Below are 22,500 nucleotides of genomic sequence, written 5' to 3' on the forward strand. Positions count from 1 at the left end.
ATAACAAAAAGTGAACTGAAAATATGTCATATTGTAGGTTCTTCAAAGTAGCCATCAAGAGAATGCCAAGAGTGTGCAAAGCAGTAATCTAAGCAAAAGGTGGCTACTTTGAAGAACCTACAATATGACATATTTTTAGTTCATTTTTTGTTATGTATATAATTCCATATATAATTCCACATGTGTTCATTCATAGTTTTGATGCCTTCAGTGTGAATCTACAATTTTCATAGTCATGAAAATAATGAAAACTCTTTGAATGAGAAGGTGTGTCCAAACTTTTGGTCTGTACTGTGTATATATATATATATTTAATGTGTGTGTGTGTGTGTGTGTGTGTGTGTGTGTGTGTGTGTGGTTATGTGTATGCTCGTATCCTAGCAACAAAGTGTTGCATCACATCCTTCAAAACGTGTCTCTGACCAATTCCTTTTTCTGCCTTAAAGACACATGATTTATTAGACAGTAAGGCGTCACGTCAGCTGCCAGATGTTTCAGACACAGCTGATGACCTCTTGCTCAATTAACTGCCATTTACACACACACACACACACACACACACACACACACACACACGCGCACAGAATTACCTACCATCTATCTGAGCCTATTTTGCCGGTGCTTGCTGCCCTTTTCTTCGGCTCTTGCCACCAAAACGGCATCTAATCCATTAGAGACAGTCAGGAGAGTGACAAGGGTGGGATGACAGCGCGGGTCGAGTCTCAGGCCGCATCGACACACCTGTCAATCAAAACACACACACACACACACACACACACACACACACACACACGCACACACCTCTTGAGCGTGATTGATTTTCCTGCTGAGAGGTGACAGAATAGAAGAGCTGCTGCAGCTGTGCTATTTATTAACATCAATCTCAATGGCGCTGTCTGAAATAGCACAATACCCCGACCTGAGCAGTTGGCACACATCACTGAGAGTCTGAGTGTCGCACCGAAGCTCAAACCCGATCCGTCTGCGTTACAGAACTCCATTCACCCTTTTACAAAATCAGTTTAAAATATAATGACCACTGCGCCCATTTACTTTATTAACGGGTGCCATGACACTCGTTATCGAATAATGTGCTTTTTCAAGCTCGATACACTCTGTGAACTTAAGTATTGGGACATGTGAGTATTCCAGCCACATGTGGTTCGTCTCCAGCAAAGAAAAATGAAGGCACACAATTACGCCGGACGTCTTTGGACGAAGGAGGATGAATTTTTCCTTTCATTTGAAAACCTGTTCCAGCATCACAATGTCCCCATGCATGTGGAAGATCTCCTGCTACAGCACTCCAGCTCTATTCAATTATTAAATGTGTACGCTGACTGCACCCGGGACCTCGTCACCTTACCAGCATCAGTACCTGACTTTACTAACACCCTTGTGTTTGAATGAACTTCCATAAATCTCCACAACAGCTACTAGAACATCTCCCCAGGAGAATTTAGCTTAATATAACAGTAAATGTTTTTCTCTTGAATCTCATGGTCAGATGTTCACAAAGTTTTTGACCTGGTTGTGTATATCCCAGAACGCAGTGTAAAAAAAAAAAAACGATGTCATCTTCTTTCCATCTTCGAATAACTGCTGATATCATCGACTTCATATTACAATTGGAACACAAAACACGCTGAATCCTTCTTCCTGCCTCAAGCTGTGCTCCTGTTTCATTTGTTTAATTCACCCAGAACTGAGGTGAGGCTGTGAGGCGGATGTACACGATGAAAACACACACACCGCATTACCAATTAACTTCACTGATAACCCTTGACACGTTCCTGCAATGCAAGCACACCAGAGGAGACTTTGCCAGGGTTTTCACCAGTTTGATACGGCGCTGTGATTCTAATGGACCTGAAATAAATGTCAAACTTCCATTAATCTATTGAGATGTTATCCTGAAATAACATGCTGATGTTCTTCACTGCCTATAAGTAAGTGATAATCCAGCGCTAGATCAGTGTTACAGGATGTTGGTGCACATTGTGGAGGTTAATGACAGCCTGAGGTGAAGCATTAGTATGGTGTAAGGCCTCACACCTAACTGTGGATCATCACCTCATACCATGGTCTCCTCAAGTTTAAGCTCTCATTGATGTTTGCAGAGCAAAACTGACTGAATAAACCAGAAAAACATTTAATTTTTCTACCTTATTTAATATACGGCTCGTTAGAGGTAGAATTCTGCTGCTCCACATCACACACGGAGATAAAATAGTGCCACAAGATTCTTCTTCTTCTTTTGGCTTCTCCCATTAGGGGGCGCCACAGCGGATCATCCGTCTCTATACCCCCCTGTCCTCTACATCTGCCTCTTTCAAAGCAACCACCTGCATATCTTCTCTCACCACATCCATAAACCTCCTCCTTGGTCTTCCTCTTTTCCTCCTTTCTGGTGTCTCCATCCTCAGCATTCTCCTTCTGATGTACCCCATGTTCCTCCTCTGCACATGTCCAAACCATCTCAATCTCACCTCCCTCACCTTGTCTCCAAAACGTCCTACATGCGCTGTCCCGCTAATAAACTCATTTCTAATCCTCATCACTCACAACAAACATCTCAACATCTTCAGCTCTGCTACCTCCAGCTCCACCTTCTGTCTTTTACTCAATGTCAGACTTTTTTTTCACAATTATTATCCACTTAGAGCATCAGGAATGCCTCTGGGACACGTCAGTTCCTACTTTCATTTACATTATAGCAGCTTTTCTACATAGCTGTTGGACAAAAGGTTGTTTTTTGAACATCTCATTCCACATTGAGTCTGCATTTGCAGTTATAATAATAATATAATTTATTTAGACACAAGAGTGGTGAGAAAGAGAGGTGAGGCGAGGAGGTCTGAGGTGCAGTCAGAGCTTAATAGCAGGAGATCTTCCACATCTTTCAACCAAAGTTAAGTATATCTCCATGGAGCTGGCTGTAGTCTCCTAGTAAATATCTTTGAGTGCCTCCAACTTACAGTTTGGGAAGGAACCTCATACAAGTAGAATAGTCAGGTGTCCAAATGCTTTTGGCAAAAAGAAAAGCGCTTCATCACGTCCGATGAAAACGGCTGCAGAATCTTTTTTACTGCTTGCGTGACGTGTGAAATGTGTTTCACGAGGGCTTTCGCTCATAACTCTCGAGCCATGCTGTGTTTACGCTCGCACCTCCGCTGGCTGTGAATTCCCAGCATGCTTTTCTTTAACCTCTTCACCATCACCATAACTCTCTATTACACACACACTAAACACGATCCATCCGGCCGCGGTCTCGTGCGGTACGCTTCAATTGTGAGTTAGGTCATTTTTAACGGCGCCCCCTTCTGCCTCTGATTTACAGTCGGACGTACGGCCAGGGTTTTTTTAATGAGAAACGGCTTGCTGTCGTCGTATATAAACGCGCCCCTATCTGTGTATTTTATGGCGTCATCATTCCAGCGGAGCGGCTTTTTTATGTCACGGGAACAACACGAGCGGGGGGTCATTACAGACCTCTGTGTCACCCCTCACGTAGACCACTAGAGGCCGGACCACAGAAGCTCCTTCCCCTAGTTGAGGCAGTTGGTTTCTTTGTATCCAGCATAATTAGCTTTTTTAGCTGCAATTTTAATATATGCTACAACCTTGTTGTTGCTTTGTACACACTCTCAAGCTCATCTGTGAAGGTTCATTCTCCTCTACCTTCATCAGCACCATTAACTCGCTTGTGCTAATGGAACACATACAGCCGTATACAGCGGTCCAGGATTGGGGGACAAAACGTAGACATCTATTGAAGTTGGATGATAGGAATCACAACAAATTGGCTTGCAACAAATTTCGGCTGCTCCCATTAGAAGGCGCCACAGCGGATCATCCGTATCCATACCCCCCTGTATTTACACCAACTACCTGGCATGTCTTCCCTCACCACATCCATAAACCTTCTCCTTGGTCTTCCTCTTTTTCATCCTCAGCATTCTCCTACTGATATATCCCATGTCCCTCCTCTGCACATGTCCAAACCATCTCAATCTCACCTCCCTCACCTTGTCTCCAAAACGTCCTACACGTGCTGTCCCTCTAAAATCACTACATAGCATCAGTGGTGCTGAGAGAAACAAGGAGATGTTTAATCTATTCCAAATCAAATATTGGTCAAAATCTTTGTTCACTTTCTAAATAATAAAAGTTAAAGCGCATCTACTAAGAATTATTATATAAATAGATTGGGTTTTTTTTTGCTGATGCAAATATGTTCTTTTCAGGGCATCACATCGTTAAATTTAACGCCGATGCGCCGATGCGAATTGCTGAATCTTACAGTCTCATATATACACAGTATAATTATTAAATATATGTAATAATAATGTACGTCTCTGTATTACAGTTGTATAGATTCTCTCAGTGCACAGGATACAACCTACTGGTGCTTTACACCCTTTTCCAGCTCACTACAAATTGTGTTCTCATTTTTCTTGTTCAGTAGCATCACTCAACCTGTGAAGTGAATCTGTTTTCAACTCATGCAGTGTTTAATAGCCGTGTCTAATAGCGAATATTTCACCCTGGATTAAAGGCCGTGTGATTGGTTGACATGGTTAACTCAAGGTACTCTTGTATGGATAGTTCTGGGTTTGGTATCGGTACCACGCTACATGATCCAGCTGGATATTTGTGGATATTTCTGGTAAGCAAGAAACACACACCAGGCCAGAGTCACTATTGTTTTGAAAATGTTCTGCTGTGTGAATAATATCTGCTCAGCAGTGTTCCTACGCTCGTCGTTTTGTTTTGATGGATGGGGCAGAAGGGGGGCAATATATGTATAGCACAGTGCAGCAGATGGGCTGCGGTCAGTAATTGAAACCGGTTTGATGCCTGAAAGTGCGACCCCTGGGCGCGTGTGAAAAATGTCAGCACCGATTCCAGATGGAAGTGTCTTTTTATACATTCATGAAGGCTTTGCATCGGCCCTCGTACCTGTGAATAACTCAGGTGACCTGACGTCCAGCTGGCCTGAACCATGTGGATGAATTTTGATGCTTTGGAATCCCCAGATGAGCGCATGTTTGTGGATGGCGAGGAGGTACGGTGGCAGGGTTACAAACACAGCTGAGGCGAACATCTTCTGTAGTCTTCCATCTACAGAACATCAGCCATCTTCTCTCACATCCACTTCCACAGCTATCCTTGTACATGCTCTAGTTACCTCACGCATTGATTATTGTAACTCTCTTCAGTTCAGGTAACCTCATAAACTCCTTCATAAACATCAGTTGGTCCAGAACTCAGCTGCCCGTATGATTACTAGAACCTCCTTCATCTTCTCTCCTGTCCTCTATTAGCTACACTGGCTTCTTGTTAAATTTCAAGTAGAGTACAAGATTCTGCTTTTTACTTTGAAAGCTCTTCATAATCCTGCTCCCTCATATCACTCTGACTTGCTTTATACCTTCATCCCAAAACGTGCTTTTAGATCTTCATCTTTGGAATTCTCTTCCACAATCTATATGAGAAAGTAACTGACCACTTTTAAATCATGTCTTAAAACTTAGATTTTTCTAAACAGTTTTAACAGTTAAACAGCGTTCGTTTGTGTTTTGTCTTGATGTTTATGATTAACACTAAATTCTACGGTGTCCTTGAGTGTTTTCAAAGGCGCCTTTGAATAAAGTGTATTGTTCTTATTGCACAAAGCGAGAGTGCTGCTTTCTGAGCAGCGTGGAAGCTGTAAATCTTGCAGCAATGCAGTGTGAATCTGTCTCCCGGCAGGTGGTTCGAGCCTTTTGTGATTCAGTGGCTGGATGAGAATGAAGACGTTGCCATGGATTTCCTCAACGGTGCCCTGGAGAGAGACAAAAAAGATGGGGTGAGTCCTATGGAGGCCGTGTTTGATTTCCTGCTCTAAACACGTGCTGGAGATTAAAGTGTCATATTGTCAGTCATTAAGGAGTTTCAACGCAGGCATAGAGGCACATCCTTCCATAGACACCACTGGCTTCCAATTGTGATGTAGCATTTACATTTACCGCATTTGGCAGACTCCCTTAAAATCCAGGAGACTTACAACTGTCTCATGTATACAACTGAGCAGTTGAAGCTTAAGGGCCTTGCTTAAGGGCCCAGCAGTGGCAACGTGCTGGTTCTGGGATTTGAACTGGCAGCATTCTGCCCAGAAGTTAAACGTCGCAACCACCGAGAGTCATTTACTGCCATGCGTTTGTCTCCGTCTCACAAAAAAACAGAGAGCCTTGATTCTATTACTCTGCTAATTGCTTTAAGCCCACAAACATCTGCACAAGTCATCTGGCGAGTTTGATAGGACTCTTGATAATAAAGCTGCTTTTGTGAGTAGGAATAACACAATTTTCGATTAGACTTGCAGATGTCTTGTTGTGAATTTTAGCAGTACACAGAAATGAAACATCTTTTCTGCGATCGCTCTTCCTACACAACTGCCGCACAAAGCGGTAATTAGTACTAGAATAAATAGAGTACAATTCTGCCAATTTTCCCTGAATTAGTCCCTAGGTGGTGTTCTGCACCAAACCAGCATTTCTTTAATTAATACAGCTATTTTTATGAACTGTACCAAATACTGCACAGGTTGTAGAGTAGGCAGAACTGCAAGTGTATGTCAGTTTCACAGCATCCCAGATCATCGTATGTGAGCTACATGTATGTTGTCATAAATTGTATATTAAGCTGCACGGTCTGTGACATACAGCTTGAGGTTATCTGCATATCTATATTCCATTAGCTTTATATTCCGTGCCATGCTTTCAGGACCATGGACAGTGAATATTTGCCTTTAAATTTACTCAAGTATCCAAAGTACTATGATTTATTATGGCTACAATGTTCATATTGGCATTTTTGTAACAAGACTCTTTGCCTAATGAACCCAGTTGATGTAAAAAGACTCGAATGTGACTCTCAGCACACTGATCTATTAATAGAATGATATTAATGACTCAAACACTGATTGATTTCTATTACAATTAACATGAGCTGAAAACATTTAAAAAATCATGTCTGGAGTTTCATCATCATTTATTCCTCTCTTTAAATGTTCTGCTTGCTGTTGAACTGATGCTGAACTCCATGTTGGTAATCAGTAGATGCACCAAGCGCCAATCAGAACAACCTGCTCGACCCTGATTAGTGACTCACTGCGTTTGTATAATCCACAAATAAATTTAAATGAATGACTGATTATGCTAAATGTAGTTGAGGAAAGTAAGACCACTTGCACTTACTGTCCATTACTGATAATGGACAGCACCATACATTCTCTAGAGCATAAAGATCTAGATCTCTAGAGCAATAACAGCTTCGTGGTACTGGGATTTGAACTACCCACTTTCCAACAACTTAACCATTGAGGTGCCATTTCCTGCTGCCCTATTCCTACTAGGTCCAAAGGGCCTGGAACATTATAAGTCACTCTGGATAAATTGTGTCTGCCCAATGCCATCAATGTAAATGCAAATGAACTGCAAATGCTACCTGTTTTAGCGCTTTATCTTTTTAATACGAATGCTTTACTGTTGCCAAGACAATACCATTCTTACAAACCCACTAGCTTCCACTGTCTCTCTTTCTTCCCACAGTTCCAGCAGACGTCTGAGCATGCTCTGTTCTCCTGCTCCGTGGTGGACGTGTTCACGCAACTCAACCAGAGCTTCGAGATCATCAAGAAGCTCGAGTGCCCGAACCCTCAAGCCCTCGCTCACTTCATGTGCAGATTTGCTAAAGTAAGTGTCCCAGTCTGCCGATTAAAGAGCTCTGAAGACTCGAGCACAGTGAAAATTCCCTGAGGCTCTGGATTGCATTTTTTTTTGCTGATTTGCATTTCTCATGGTCCTCAAGGTTTGAAAAGATCACGCGTAGAGATACTCCTAATCTGAGCTGTGGGTCTGGGGAGACATGAGTGCTCCATGCTGATGATGTACAACTAAGTGTGTATCTTCCCGGCTAAATATAATTATATAAACTCTCAGACAGTTTTAAAACAGAAAAGCGTTCCTTGTGAAATTAAATCACTAATCTTGGTTACAAGCTCATGGTGGAACCTAAGAAGAAAACATAATTCAGATTTAACAGATAATTCGTCTAAAACAAACATGAACACGGATCTGAATATTAAACTATAGTATTAGTGAAAACATCAGTGAGCCATGTGTTCTTTTAAAACTGATATCTATTAAAGAGACTAGCGCCTGCTACATAAATAGCTTCTGCTACATGATTAGCTTCTGCTACATGACTAGTGCCTGCTACATAACTAGCTTCTATTACATGACTAGCTTTTGCTACATGATTAGCTTCATTTACATGACTAGCTTCTTTTACATGACTAGCTTCCATTAAATGACTAGCTTCTGCTACATGTTTAGTTTCAATTACATGACTAGCTTCTGCTACATGACTAACATCTGCTACATGACTGACATCTACATGACTAGTTTCTGCTGCATGAATAGCTTCTATTACATAACTAGCTTCTGCTACATGATTAGCTTCTGCTACATGACTAACATATACATGACTAGCTTCTGCTACATGATTAGCTTCTGCTAAATGACTAACATATACATGACTAGCTTCTGCTACATGATTAGCTTCTGCTACTTGACTAGCTTTTGCAGCATCTTCACAACAGAGGATTTTAAAATGCTTTGTGGTTTCATAAACGTGTTAGAGTGAACGTTTCTTACACGTTTATGAATCGGTAGTTTTGATTCTAACAATCATATTGACATAAAGACAGCATTCTGTTCTATAAAACATAATTAATAAGCTGCTTGTGTTGACGTTATATTGTATGAAGCTTCTCACATGGTCGCAGCTACGAGTTTGTTGGGAGTTTGGATTTCCGACTTTTCCAGCCGTTTGTGTTTTTTTCTGCAAACTGTTATCACAAAATGTTTACTTTGGATGCAGGAGCATGAAATTCTGCCTTCACCTGAACTAGGAGACCCAAACCTGCTCCAGCATGACAATGCCCCTATGATCTCCACAAATCTTCATAAAATCTAGAGGAACATCTTCCCAGAGGAGTGGAATGTGGAAATAGGACGTTCAAAAAGATTCACATATCAATCTTATGGTCGGGTGTCCAGGAACTTTAGGCCAGATTTCATATGTAAACTTACATGTTTGAACATTTATATATATTTTCCTACACGTGAGATTTCAGGAGCTTCATGACGTATCAGTATGTCACCAGGACCTATCAGAAACTGTGTCGTACGTCTGCGTGGGGAATGGACACACACACACACACACACACACACACACACACACACACACACACACTCGTCCAACACTCGTGCACGGATGGACGATTAGGTAATCCCATCCCAGATCCTGGCCTGCTGTTTCTACTGAATGCAAATGAATTGAAAAGGGCAAAGCCATTCTTCATTGGTGTCTCTTTCACTCTTTCTCACACACACACACACACACACACACGCACACACACACACACACACACACACGTATACAGTCATGTCTCAGTCACTCTAACAGGCCTGTGGGAGAAGCAATAGAGAGGAACAACGTTGTGGTTTTGAGCGTTCTGCTTTAGCTCTGTAATTAAGAGATGACAGAGCGAGAGAAAGAGAGAGAGAGAGCGAGAGAGAGAGAGAGAGAGTGCGTGCTCTACCCCAGGCCTCTTGGTTAAAGAAAAGATTAATTTGAACGCTCACCTGAGAATTGATCCTGAGGAAATATCGCTAGTTTTATTTACGGGCTTACAATCCGGTTTATTCGGGTTTACAAGCTGAATTAAATACACTGGCTGATCAAAAGTGTGTGGACACCTGAAAATATAGATGACTAAATTCCCATATGCTGTTATAATAAGCTCCAATCTTTTGGGGAGATGTTCCACTAGGGTGTTAGTAAAGTCAGGTACTGATGTAGGTGAAGGTGAGGAGGTCTGGAGTGCAATCAGCGCTTTATAGGAGAAGATCTTCTACATCTTCCAACCAATGTAAAGCATATCTTCATGGAGCTATCTTAAGGGGCAGTGTCATCCTGGAACAGCTTTGGGTCTCCCTGTTTAAGTGAAGGAAAAATTTCAGTCTACAAAGACGTCCTATACAATTGTGCACCTCCAACTTTGTGGTAACAGTTTGGACAAAGAACTACATTCGACCGGAAAAGTCGAAATACTTTTGGCCATACCGTATATAGTTAACGGATCTAATAAACAATTAAAACCTCATCTTTATAAATGATATTATATGTAGCCTAAACTTAGACTTAGATATACTTTATTAATCCCGTGAGGGAACTTACTGCAGTAGCAGGTTACACACACAGTAGTAGGGGAGAAAAAAAAAAAACAGATGTAATTTAATAATTGTAACTTATATAGTTACAAACTACAGCTGGTTAAAGGATCGCTAAAAATACGGTTCCAAAAATTCACTCACGTTCTCTCTCCAAATGTTATACAAGCCGACACGAGTGACGGTCGACAGAGAATCCGATTTGCAAATTAGCTTAGCGAATAAGCACGTGTAAAAAAAAAAAACTTCCTGTCATTCCTGCTATTGTCTTTGCAACTTAGCAGACATAAATGATAAAAGCTACACGAATCTGTTAGCAATATTTACAGTAGCTAACTCTTCCGGTTTCGCTGTTTGGATGTCCAATATAGAATACTGCCACCTGCTGGTATAAGAGAGGTATTTTCCCTCACGTGAGCGCAGACGCGCAGTTTGGTGTCTCAGATGCGTCCACCTAATAATCGGCCTAATTTGCAGCACAATCGGCTGATGCTGATTAATAAAAATGCCAAAGAACGGCCTGATTAATCGGACGGCTGATCAATCAGTCGACTGCTAGCTAGTCATGTAGTAGAAGCTAATCATGCTGTAGAAGCTAATCATGCAGTAGAAGCTAATTATGCTGTAGAAGCTAATCATGCAGTAGAAGCTAATCATGCTGTAGAAGCTAATCATGCTGTAGAAGCTAGTCATGTAGTAAAAGCTAGTCTAATCAACACCATTTGACCAATCAGAATTCATCAGTGTGGTGTTACAGACATGTGTGTTACAGATGTGTGTGTTACTGACGTGTGTGTGTGTGTGTGTGTGTGTGTGTATGATGGCTGTATGTAGCACATGCTCAGATCGGTTGTGTTTGTGATTGCAGACGATCAACAAAGTGCTCCTGCAGTACGCCGCCATCATCTTGAAGGACTTCAGTAACCACCTGAACAAAGAGAAAGTGGTAAGTCATCAGTCAGCCTGCTTAACAAAAACCAACAACAACAAAAACAACAACAACAACGACAACAACAACAAGGCTCTGATACCTGAGTAGCACCCAGTAACAGCTGTAGAAATGGGGGTGAGTTTGGCCACTGGTACCATTTGGGTGGCAAACTTGAATGGTTTTTGAGACACAGAACTGTTCCTTTTGCTTCTATGCGACAAACGTAGTAAAAGATCTGGACAGTGAATGAGTGGAAGAAAGTTTTGTGGAGTCCTTTTTTGTCTCTACCAAACGAACCTGTGTAAGAAGGAGAACATAGATGCATTGAAATGAAAGGAACATGCAAGTGGCTCAAAACCCATAATGGACCAGGGGTTTCCAGACAGGCCCTATAGCATCAAGTAAGAAGATGGAAGACGTGAAGAGATACGTGTGGAGATATGAGGAAAGAAGAAAGTAAAAAAGTTACTTCCTGTGTGTTTATTTTTCTCTCTCTCTGTCTATGACAGCCCTGCATCCTCCTGAACAACATACAGCAGCTTCGTGTTCAGCTGGAGAAGATGTTCGAGTCGATGGGAGGGAAGCAGGTGGGTGTCCGAGCCGATGTGCGCAGCAGGAGTTCGGTCCTAGCGTTTCGCAAAACATCATTGCAGGCTAATCGCTGGTGTTCTGAGAAGGAGACAGGGAACCCAGGGCGCTAACCAGCTGCATGTCATTCGCTATATTAACCGTTTCAATAAACGTAAAAAGAAGCGAGGGATCAATGCTTTATTTCACAGCCAGAAAGATAGAGAGCGCTGGACTCGAGCTTAGCCCGAGCCCGAGCCCGAGCCTGAGCCTGAGCCCGAGCCTGACGCTCTTAGCTGGGCCATAAACTCTCAAGTTCATGCTGGAGTGAGACGAGTACCTAGCTGGAATCTAGTCATGTAATACACGCTAGTTCTTTAATATACACTAATAATGTATCAAAAGTTAGTTATATAGCAGAAGCTAATCATTTGATAGAAGCTAGTCATGTAGCAAAATCTAGTTATGTAGTAGAAGCTAGTCATATTAAAGAAGATAATTATGTTACAGAAGCTAGTCATGTTACAGAAGTTAATTGTGTAATGCAAAAGCTAGTCATGTAGCAGAAGCTAGTCATGTAGCAAAAGCTAGCCATATTGAAGAAGCTAATTATGTTACAGAAGCTTGTTATGTTACAGACGATAATCGCGTAATGCAAAAGCTAGTCATGTAGTAGAAGCTAGTCATGTGATAGATGCTAGTCATGTAGTAGATGCTAGTCATGTAGTAGATGCTAGTCATGTGATATGTGCTAGTCATGTAGTAGAAGCTAGTCATGTGATAGATGCTAGTCATGTAGTAGATGCTAGTCATGTAGTAGATGCTAGTCATGTGATATGTGCTAGTCATGTAGTAGATGCTAGTCATGTAGTAGATGCTAGTCATGTAGTAGATGCTAGTCATGTAGTAGATGCTAGTCATGTGATATGTGCTAGTCATGTAGTAGAAGCTAGTCATGTGATATGTGCTAGTCATGTAGTAGAAGCTAGTCATGTGATAGATGCTAGTCATGTAGTAGAAGCTAGTCATGTGATAGATGCTAGTCATGTGGCAGAAGCTTGTCATGCCGGAATATTTGACATATTTGGAGTTTATTTGGAGAAATTTTAATGATCTTAGCCAAACATAGTGACTGTGCCTGAACAGTCACATGACTGAATTCCAGAGGAAAACAGACCCATGCAGGATGTGGCGTTATTTCTCTTCCTGTTTCTGCTTATCGCCAGGCACTAAAATATAAAGAATTTAAAGACATCCCATAATAATCTGCACGTGTTGTAGATCTGGTCTTGCTCTCGTTCAGTCTCGCTGGGTTTTTGTGTGTGTGTGTGTGTGTGTGTGTGTGTGTGTGTGTGTGTGTGTGTGTGTGTGTGTATGTATCTCTGTTAGTGTGTTTCACTGTGTGTATATCTCTGTATGTTTTCCTGTGTGTGTATATCTCTCTGAGTGTGTATCTCTGTGCGTGTGTATCTCTGTGTGTTTTACTGTGTGAATTTCTCTGTGTTTCTGTGTGTGTGTGTGTGTGTGTGTGTGTGTGTGTCTCTTTGTGTGTATCCCTCTGTGCATGTCTCCGTGTGTGTATCTCTGTGTGTATCTCTGTGTATATCTCTGTGTGTGTATCTCTGTGTGTATCTCTCTGTTTGTATCTCTTTGTGTATCTCTCTGTTTGTATCTCTTTGTGTATCTCTGTGTGTGTATCTCTGTGTGTATATCTCGGTGTGTGTATCTCTGTGTGTATCTCTGTGTATATCTCTGTGTGTATCTCTCTGTTTGTATCTCTTTGTGTATCTCCGTGTGTGTATCTCTGTGTGTGTATCTCGGTGTGTGTATCTCTGTGTGTATCTCTGTGTATATCTCTGTGTGTATCTCTCTGTTTGTATCTCTTTGTGTATCTCCGTGTGTGTATCTCTGTGTGTATATCTCGGTGTGTGTATCTCTGTGTGGACATTTAGAAAGATGTCTCCTTGTTTTTTTCTTCTTTCTCGTCTTCCCCATCTCTTCTGGGTTCTTGTACCAGGAGGAAGGGGGTGTGGCCTTCTGTAAGGTGTGTGAACATTTCTCCTTCTACATCTTCCATCATTTCCTCCACAGCTAGTCTGAGCTCAAGCCAAGCTAGTCATGTAGCAGTTGCTAGTCATGTAGCAGTTGCTAGTCATGTAGCAGTTGCTAGTCATGGAGCAGACGCTAGTCATGTAGCAGACGCTAGTCATGTAGCAGACGCTAGTCATGTGGCAGACGCTAGTCATGTAGAAGACCCTAATCACGTAGCACTTCTAGCAGCATAGGAATAAAATTATCGCAATACGATAATAAGTTCATATGCTAAAGTGTGTAACCCCCTCACAAGATCAAGACAACTTAGCATTAGCTAGCTTGCATGCAGTGCATTAGGGGAATTCTGTGGAATTCTGCAGAAAATCACATGATGTATCAGGAACGATGAATCAGGCTGAACACCGAGACGTAGCCGAGTCGCTGACCGCGTCTGTGCTAGCTGTGGAGGGCAGGTTCTTGCACCCCAGCATCCCGGTTTGTAACACTTGACCAGCACGTTGCCCCTCTCCCCCTGCCCCCTTGCCCCACTGCCCCCTCACTTCACCTTTGACCCCTGACCCTTCAGGAGCATGTGTTTCATTCCCTGCTTGAAATATCAGGCATGAAAGCCCTCGATTAACTGATGTGAAACCTCCATCCTAACCAGATAGATAGATAGATGGATGGATAGATAGATATACAGACAGATAATTAGATAGATAGATAGATAGATAGATAGATAGATAGATAGATAGATAGACAGACAGACAGACAGACAGACAGACAGACAGACAGACAGATAGATAGATAGATAGATAGATAGATAGATAGATAGATAGATAGATAGATAGATAGATAGGAGAACCACATAAGAATGTCCAAATATTTTTGTCTATGGAGCGTTCGGACGCTTGGAGTCCTACAGGTTATAAAGTAGACCGCGATGTCCTGCCTGATCCATGAGCATGTTTAAGGACAGCGTGAAGGTTTCTTCAGTTCTGACAGGGTAAAGGTTTGGAGGTTACTGAGTGATGCGCCGTAGTCCTGCTTTTATGTGTGATGAGGGGCTCTGATTTTCAGACCTCAAGCGATCGTAAGGTCTTTACGAAGCTTTGAAGGTTCATCGAGGTGTTAGGAGATCCGCTTGTGGTTCTTCTAGAAGCAAACCAACACATGGTTTAACTTTCAGGACATTCTTGTAACGTTGTTTAGAGCGCATAAAGGATATGCAAGGTGAGTTTATGTAGGTCTGAGCAGAAGATACAGGAGATGCAAAAGATTTAGAATTTTGTCTACACACGCATGGTTATCACCAAACAAATCTGAAAAACTGACTGTACATCTCAATCTCTCTCTCTCTCTCTCTCTCTCTCTCTCTCTCTCTCTCTCTCTCTCAATCTCCCTCTCTCTGTTCTAGCTGAATGCTGAGGCAAGTGATTTGCTGAAGGAGCTCCAGAATAAACTCAACACGGTTCTGGATGAGCTCAGCGCCATGTTCGGCTCCAGGTACCTTTTACTGTAGTACATACATCATTCTCATAACACAGGGAACATCATACATTACATTACATTTAATATGACATACAGACATAAAGACAGACAGACAGACAGACAGACAGACAGACGGAAATAAACAGACAGACAGACAGACGCCCTCCTCAGGTGTAATGATGAGCAAATGGATCATGGCGTGTTTCTTCTGCAGCTTTAAGCCCGTCATTGAGGACTGTGTGAAACAGATGAACCAGGAGCTGATGACGATGAAGAGCAATGCTGCCAACAAGAGCAACCCTGCCATGGACGCCGAGACGGTCCTCCGTCCTTTAATGGACCTGCTAGATAAAAAGTGAGAACCAAACAAATTCACGTGTATACACTCGCATTTCATCCAGATGTGGGATTTGGCCGGTTTGTCTCAGCTTATAAGCGAATCATTTTTGAGAATAATAACTGGTATAATAAGGTTCCTCAGAGGTTCTTTTCATTTTTAAGTCTCTAAGCTATTGAAGGTTTTTACTCAAGTGGCAAGTTCCTTATTTCAACAATACACAATGACCTGAAAGAACATTCCACCAGACCGAGGTGCTCCATAAATCTACACAAACTAACACAAAACTAACTACGACGTCGCAGTCAGTGCCTGATCACTTCCATAATACACTCAGGGGCCTTCTTTAAACATGGCCGCCACCTGTTATTTATTTTATTATTACACACCCATTCATACGACAATAGTGAAAGAGTTTAAGCGATTTACTTCGACGCGTAGTATAGCTCTAGTTTCTCCATTCTTGTTTTGACACGTGACACTTCGTTTGCTGACCTTCTGCAGAGGTTTCCAGAAAGTTCTTGAGCAGAACCGTTTCAGACAGCTCCAAAACCTGTTCCAACATGCTAATTTCCTTTCTGCTGAGCATCAGTGAGAATCCCCTTAATCACATGTAAATGTCAGGTCGTTGTGTGCTGCAGCTTCACCTCCCTCATTAACCAGAAATATCCGTATTCCGAGAGCCTCTGCAACACACACACACACACACACACACACACACACACACACACACACACACACACACACACACACACACAGTGTGTTAATAATCTATAAGGTTGTGTTATTGAACTGTACTGCAGTGGAGTTTGTCCCGGGAGATGTGTGGAGGAGATGAACAGGCTGTAATGGCGATCCCGGGTACACACTTATTTATTACTCTTGCATGGTCTCCTCCTGCAGTCTCATCCTGTTCGCTAAGATCTGTGAGAAGACCGTGCTGAAGCGGGTGCTGAAGGAGCTCTGGAAAATCGTCCTGAACACCATCGAGAGGCAGATCGTCCTCCCACCGCTGTCCGACCAAACAGTAAGCCGTGGGAAAGAGCTGCAGCTGTAGGAGCAGTAATATTTGTAATAACAACAGTAACATTTACTTTCAAATATTTTTTAAATATATAACTAAAAAATTAACTAACACTACTAGTAGTAATTCCTAGTTACTTACTCAGGGGTTTATTACTATTTATTTATTTATTTATTTATTTATTTATTTATTTATTTATTTACTTATTTATTTATTTATCATTTATTTACACACAACTGCAATTCCAAAAAAGTTTATACTTGAGTAAAAGTATAAAAGTATTTGCTTTCACATGTACTTAAGTATTAAAGTAGTGATTTATTATAACTTTAATGTTCCTATGATCATTTTTATCACAAGATTTTTTACTTAATCACCTCAGTTTATATGTAAAGACTCGAATGTGACTCTCAGCACACTGATCTATTAATAGATATATTAATAGTAAAACGTGTAAACGTAATATAAAAAAAACCGTGTAAACGAGGTCACGTGTGTTGTGGCGAGTTCGAGTCTGGAGTTTCTTCATCATTTATTCCTCTCTAAATGTTCTGCTTGATGTTGAACTGATGCTGAACTGTATGTTGGTGATCAGTAGATACACCGAGCGTCGATCAGAACACGTGTAAAACAGAGCGTGCGCTCGATCCTGATTGGTGACTCGCTGCGTGTTTCACCAGTCACGTTTTTATCCTCGTTAATAAAAACGAACGACAGATTTTGCAAAATGTAGTTGAGTAAAAAGTAAAATGTAGTGATGTTACACTAAAAAGTATTTCCAAATGTAAATACTTCAGTAAAGTACAGACACGTGAAAAAGCTACTTATGTAAAGTAACGAATTATATATTGACCAGCAGATGGACAGTCCTGGGTCTTCTTTGTCGCGTTTTTCATCGTGTGATGCTATAAACATTTTCAACATGTTCCATTAGCTGTTTCATTCTGCTAGCACTTTCTTGTGTCTTATTTTTTTGGCCCAACTCCAACTTTCTGAGACATAATAACCATATTTTCAGCAATATTCTTTTATTTTAAATAGAAAATATAAAAATCCAAAAAGAAAATCAAGGACTGCTCTGAGGTAAAAAAGAAAAATGGTACGTCCCAGGCAATCACTAAATCTTCTCACGTGTGCTCATAAATGTGATTTATCTGAGCATATTCAGTAGGACAGCTGTGAGAGCAGCATTTCTCACCGACCTCCTGTCCGTCTCACTAACGAGCGTTCTCTGCTTTTATCTGCGATGTGAAATTTGAGGACAACGTTGTGCCGAACGCTCCGAGCCGCTCCGCTAAACTAACCCTTGCTAACGAAGCACACTGCGGCCAGATTTCAGTTCCAGTGACGCTTTCATGACCACTTTTTTTTCTTTACAGCAAGGAGCTCAGATGATCTTCAGTGCAGCCAAGGACCTGGGCCAGCTCTCCAAGCTGAAGGTGGGATGTGTTTTTGTTTATATATGGTTCAGTATTTTACACCAACACGATGTGATGAAATTCTCCAATAAGGTGTGTGCAGTATCTGTAGGAAGCCTCCTGTGGTCTGAAACATAGTTTAACAGAGATTTGATTTTGAATTTTTCTCACAATCACTGAAGAAACATCAGATCCATTAACACACTAATGATCAGATGGTTATATTAAAATAAAGCATACATTATAAAGCATAAATTTACTTTTCCGTGTTTTCTATGATTATGAAATTCCCGTAAATTCTTTGCGAGCTCCAATAAACAGACCCCTTCTGTAGCTTCACTAACAGAAAAGCAGCTGAATGAAAACCCGATTTCAATCAGTTTGCAGCCTAAAAGCATTGTTTATTCTGTTTATTTGCAAATAACTTTCACATGCAGCCACTGAATCATTCCTACTTCTATTTATTTCAGTTCCTTTCCTGTTTTGTCATATTTTGGCATGAGGTTCTCTTTGTGTGTGTGTGTGTGTGTGTGTGTGTGTGTGTGTGTGTGTGTGTGTGTGTGTGTGTGTGTGGACTGTACTGTAATTTCTGTAACTTTCACGGTGCTGTATTGTAATCACGTGAGCGTGCACAGTGCTGTATTGTAATAACGTGAGCGTGCACAGTGCTGTATTGTAATCACGTGAGCGTGCACAGTGCTGTATTGTAATAACGTGAGCGTGCACGGTGCTGTATTGTAATAACGTGAGCGTGAACTGTGCTGTATTGTAATAACGTGAGCGTGCATGGTGCTGTATTGTAATAACGTGAGCGTGCACAGTGCTGTATTGTAATAACGTGAGCGTGCACGGTGCTGTATTGTAATAACGTGAGCGTGAACTGTGCTGTATTGTAATAACGTGAGCGTGCACGGTGCTGTATTGTAATAACGTGAGCGTGCACGGTGCTGTATTGTAATAACGTGAGCGTGCACGGTGCTGTATTGTAATAACGTGAGCGTGAACTGTGCTGTATTGTAATAACGTGAGCATGAACTGTGCTGTATTGTAATAACGTGAGCATGAACTGTGCTGTATTGTAATAACGTGAGCGTGCACTGTGCTGTATTGTAATAACGTGAGCGTGCACTGTGCTGTATTGTAATAACGTGAGCGTGCACGGTGCTGTATTGTAATCACGTGAGCGTGCACGGTGCTGTATTGTAATCACGTGAGCGTGCACGGTGCTGTATTGTAATAATACGAGCGTGCACGGTGCTGTATTGTAATAACGTGAGCATGCACAGTGCTGTATTGTAATAATACGTGCGTGCTTGGTGCTGTATTGTAATTACGTGAGCGTGCACGGTGCTGTATTGTAATGACGTGAGCGTGCACGGTGCTGTATTGTAATCACGTGAGCATGCACGGTGCTGTATTGTAATTACATGAGCATGCACGGTGCTGTATTGTAATAACGTGAGCGTGAACTGTGCTGTATTGTAATAACGTGAGCGTGCATGGTGCTGTATTGTAATAACGTGAGCGTGAACTGTGCTGTATTGTAATTATGTGAGCGTGCACTGTGCTGTATTGTAATAACGTGAGCGTGCACGGTGCTGTATTGTAATAACGTGAGCGTGCACGGTGCTGTATTGTAATCACGTGAGCATGCACGGTGCTGTATTGTAATCACGTGAGCGTGCACGGTGCTGTATTGTAATAACGTGAGCATGCACAATGCTGTATTGTAATAATACGTGCGTGCCCGGTGCTGTATTGTAATAACGTGAGCGTGCACGGTGCTGTATTGTAATGACGTGAGCGTGCACGGTGCTGTATTGTAATGACGTGAGCGTGCACGGTGCTGTATTGTAATCACGTGAGCGTGCACAGTGCTGTATTGTAATAATGTGAGCGTGCACGGTGCTGTATTGTAATCACGTGAGCGTGCACGGTGCTGTATTGTAATCACGTGAGCGTGCACGGTGCTGTATTGTAATAATACGAGCATGCACGTTGCACCCCTTGGTATAATGCAGGTGTGTTTGGTCGTGATCTTACCACAGAATTTTCGAGTGCATTAGTTATATCCGACTCTGTTTTCCAGCCCACACATTTGCAGAACTCCTGCATGTTTAGCATTTAGTGGTTGAATAAACAATTCATTCGCACTTATTCTAAACGTTCCCCAGAGAAAAGATGAGACACATCAAGAGAGAGAGATTGAAATGTATGAACAGGCGGTGCTGCACAGAAAGCTGCAGGGAGTTCTTCTTCATTACGTCTCGATTTTTTTTCTTTTTTTTGTCTTTTCCTAGTTCTAATTTTCTCACTCTTTTTCCCTGATTCTCTCCCTGTTTATTCCATGGTTCTTTCTCACACTGTCTCCTGTGTTTTTAATGCACTCCAGCTCAGCTCCACCTTCCCATCACCTCGTTATCGCCTGCTGCTCCGCTGAGCTGCTCAGTAATTGCAGTGTTTCGCTCCAGTTCATCGGGTTTCAGGCTCCGGTCTGGTGGGACACTGCTTGCTCACCTCCTCCTGGTGGTCTGGCAGATCTTTCTGAGCTTCACTATTGGAAACCGTGTGTTAGTCAAGGTTCTTTTGAGCATTTGGGATTTCTTCAGGAAGCCAGACTAGCATCAATCAAGTTCAGAATCTTATATTTACTAAAAAGATTTTACTACCTGATGATAAAAATATAATACAAAATAAATATTTGATCACCTGTAGGTAATGTTAAGAAATTTATTTTTTTTGCGATGAAACCGAGCAATACTTCTGGTCATCATCAGTAATTCATGAGTCAAACTTGTTCAAACTTTAGAAGATGCAAACTGTTCACTCTCTGTGGATCGTCTGTGGAAAAGAATGTTTGTTTTTTTGTTGATGTTTGAATGTTTGATGCTTCTTTCTCGATGCTCTTTTTCCCTCTGGTACTCAGAGAAAATTCAACAAATTCAGTTTAATCAATCATGAAGCTGCACGCTGCAATCCAGTTGCCGCTAATGCCTTGGAAATGAATGCAGTCTCACAGCACGAGACTGACAAAATATTTGTTTCTGTATTGTGTGCTATCCAGTTTCATTGTTTTAACATTTGTCCAGGTATTCGCATTTCCATGTTTTCCGTTTGTCATCTACAAACTCTAAAATGCACGGGTCAGCGAGTCTTTTTCTGCTGAGAATCAGACTCGCGTTCGAATATATTTACGTCCATGTTTATGTATTAAAACTGATGCTGTCGCTTTAACCGATCCCTTGATGAGGCCGTCTAGAAGGCAAACGATCACATCATCACGTTTACATCCTTTGATTGGATGGTCAGAGAGCGCAGAGCTCACGCACTGCATCTGTAGCAAACTGCACAAACTCAAATACGGTGGTCCCCCGTTTTACCACGGCTCGGATCTGGCGCCCGGAATTGCGGAATTGTGTTTGCCACATAACTTATTAGTTTGGCTGATTTTCATGTTGAAATAATGAAATTGATACAATAAAATATAATTATTAATGAAATAAAAAAGTCAAATGTTAATACAGTACAGTACTGTATACATAAAATAGCATTGTCGTGGTGGCGTCTGTTTATCGCGGTTTTTCGTTTATCGTGGGGGCAAAGCACACAATTTGCCGTCATTTGAAATCTCCCAGGAAAACACTGAGAAAACACAGGAAACCCCGGGGTGATGTAATGAGGTGAATAACGACGCTTCTGCTGGAGATGATGTATGTGGAGGTGTGTGTGTGTGTGTGTGTGTGTGTGTGTGTGTGTGTGTGTGTGTGTGTGTGTGTGATGAGGTACATATCGACGCTCCTGCTGGAGATGATGTATGTGGAGGTGTGTGTGTGTGTGTGTGTGTGTGTGTGTGTGTGTGTGTGTGTGTGTGATGAGGTAAATATCGACGCTCCTGCTGGAGATGATGTATGTGGAGGTGTGTGTGTGTGTGTGTGTGTGTGTGTGTGTGTGTGTGTGTGTGTGTGTGTGTGTGTGTGTGTGATGAGGTAAATATCGACGCTTCTGCTGGAGATGATGTATGTGGAGGTGTGTGTGTGTGTGTGTGTGTGTGTGTGTGTGTGTGTGTGTGTGTGTGTGATGAGGTAAATATCGACGCTTCTGCTGGAGATGATGTATGTGGAGGTGTGTGTGTGTGTGTGTGTGTGTGTGTGTGTGTGATGAGGTAAATATCGACGCTTCTGCTGGAGATGATGTATGTGGAGGTGTGTGTGTGTGTGTGTGTGTGTGTGTGTGTGTGATGAGGTAAATATCGACGCTTCTGCTGGAGATGATGTATGTGGAGGTGTGTGTGTGTGTGTGTGTGTGTGTGTGTGTGTGTGTGTGTGTGTGTGTGTGTGTGTGTGATGAGGTAAATATCGACGCTTCTGCTGGAGATGATGTATGTGGAGGTGTGTGTGTGTGTGTGTGTGTGTGTG

At 41.9% G+C, this 22,500-nt stretch overlaps 1 protein-coding gene across 2 annotated transcripts in view; it reads left to right on the forward strand.

Moving 5' to 3' along the window:
* Window positions 1–22,500, forward strand: part of unc13c (unc-13 homolog C (C. elegans)) — a 174,689-nt gene that overhangs the window by 106,646 nt on the left and 45,543 nt on the right. For both annotated transcript variants that reach the window (XM_083552177.1, XM_083552178.1), the window contains exons 20-27: window positions 5,755–5,851; window positions 7,596–7,739; window positions 11,152–11,229; window positions 11,724–11,801; window positions 15,233–15,321; window positions 15,521–15,661; window positions 16,547–16,670; window positions 18,047–18,106. In XM_083552177.1, coding sequence (XP_083408303.1) covers window positions 5,755–5,851; window positions 7,596–7,739; window positions 11,152–11,229; window positions 11,724–11,801; window positions 15,233–15,321; window positions 15,521–15,661; window positions 16,547–16,670; window positions 18,047–18,106 — 811 coding nt within the window. The remainder of the gene's footprint in view (window positions 1–5,754; window positions 5,852–7,595; window positions 7,740–11,151; window positions 11,230–11,723; window positions 11,802–15,232; window positions 15,322–15,520; window positions 15,662–16,546; window positions 16,671–18,046; window positions 18,107–22,500) is intronic.

Source organism: Silurus aristotelis, assembly GCF_946808225.1.
Source record: "Silurus aristotelis genome assembly, chromosome: 10".
Lineage (NCBI taxonomy): Eukaryota > Metazoa > Chordata > Actinopteri > Siluriformes > Siluridae > Silurus > Silurus aristotelis.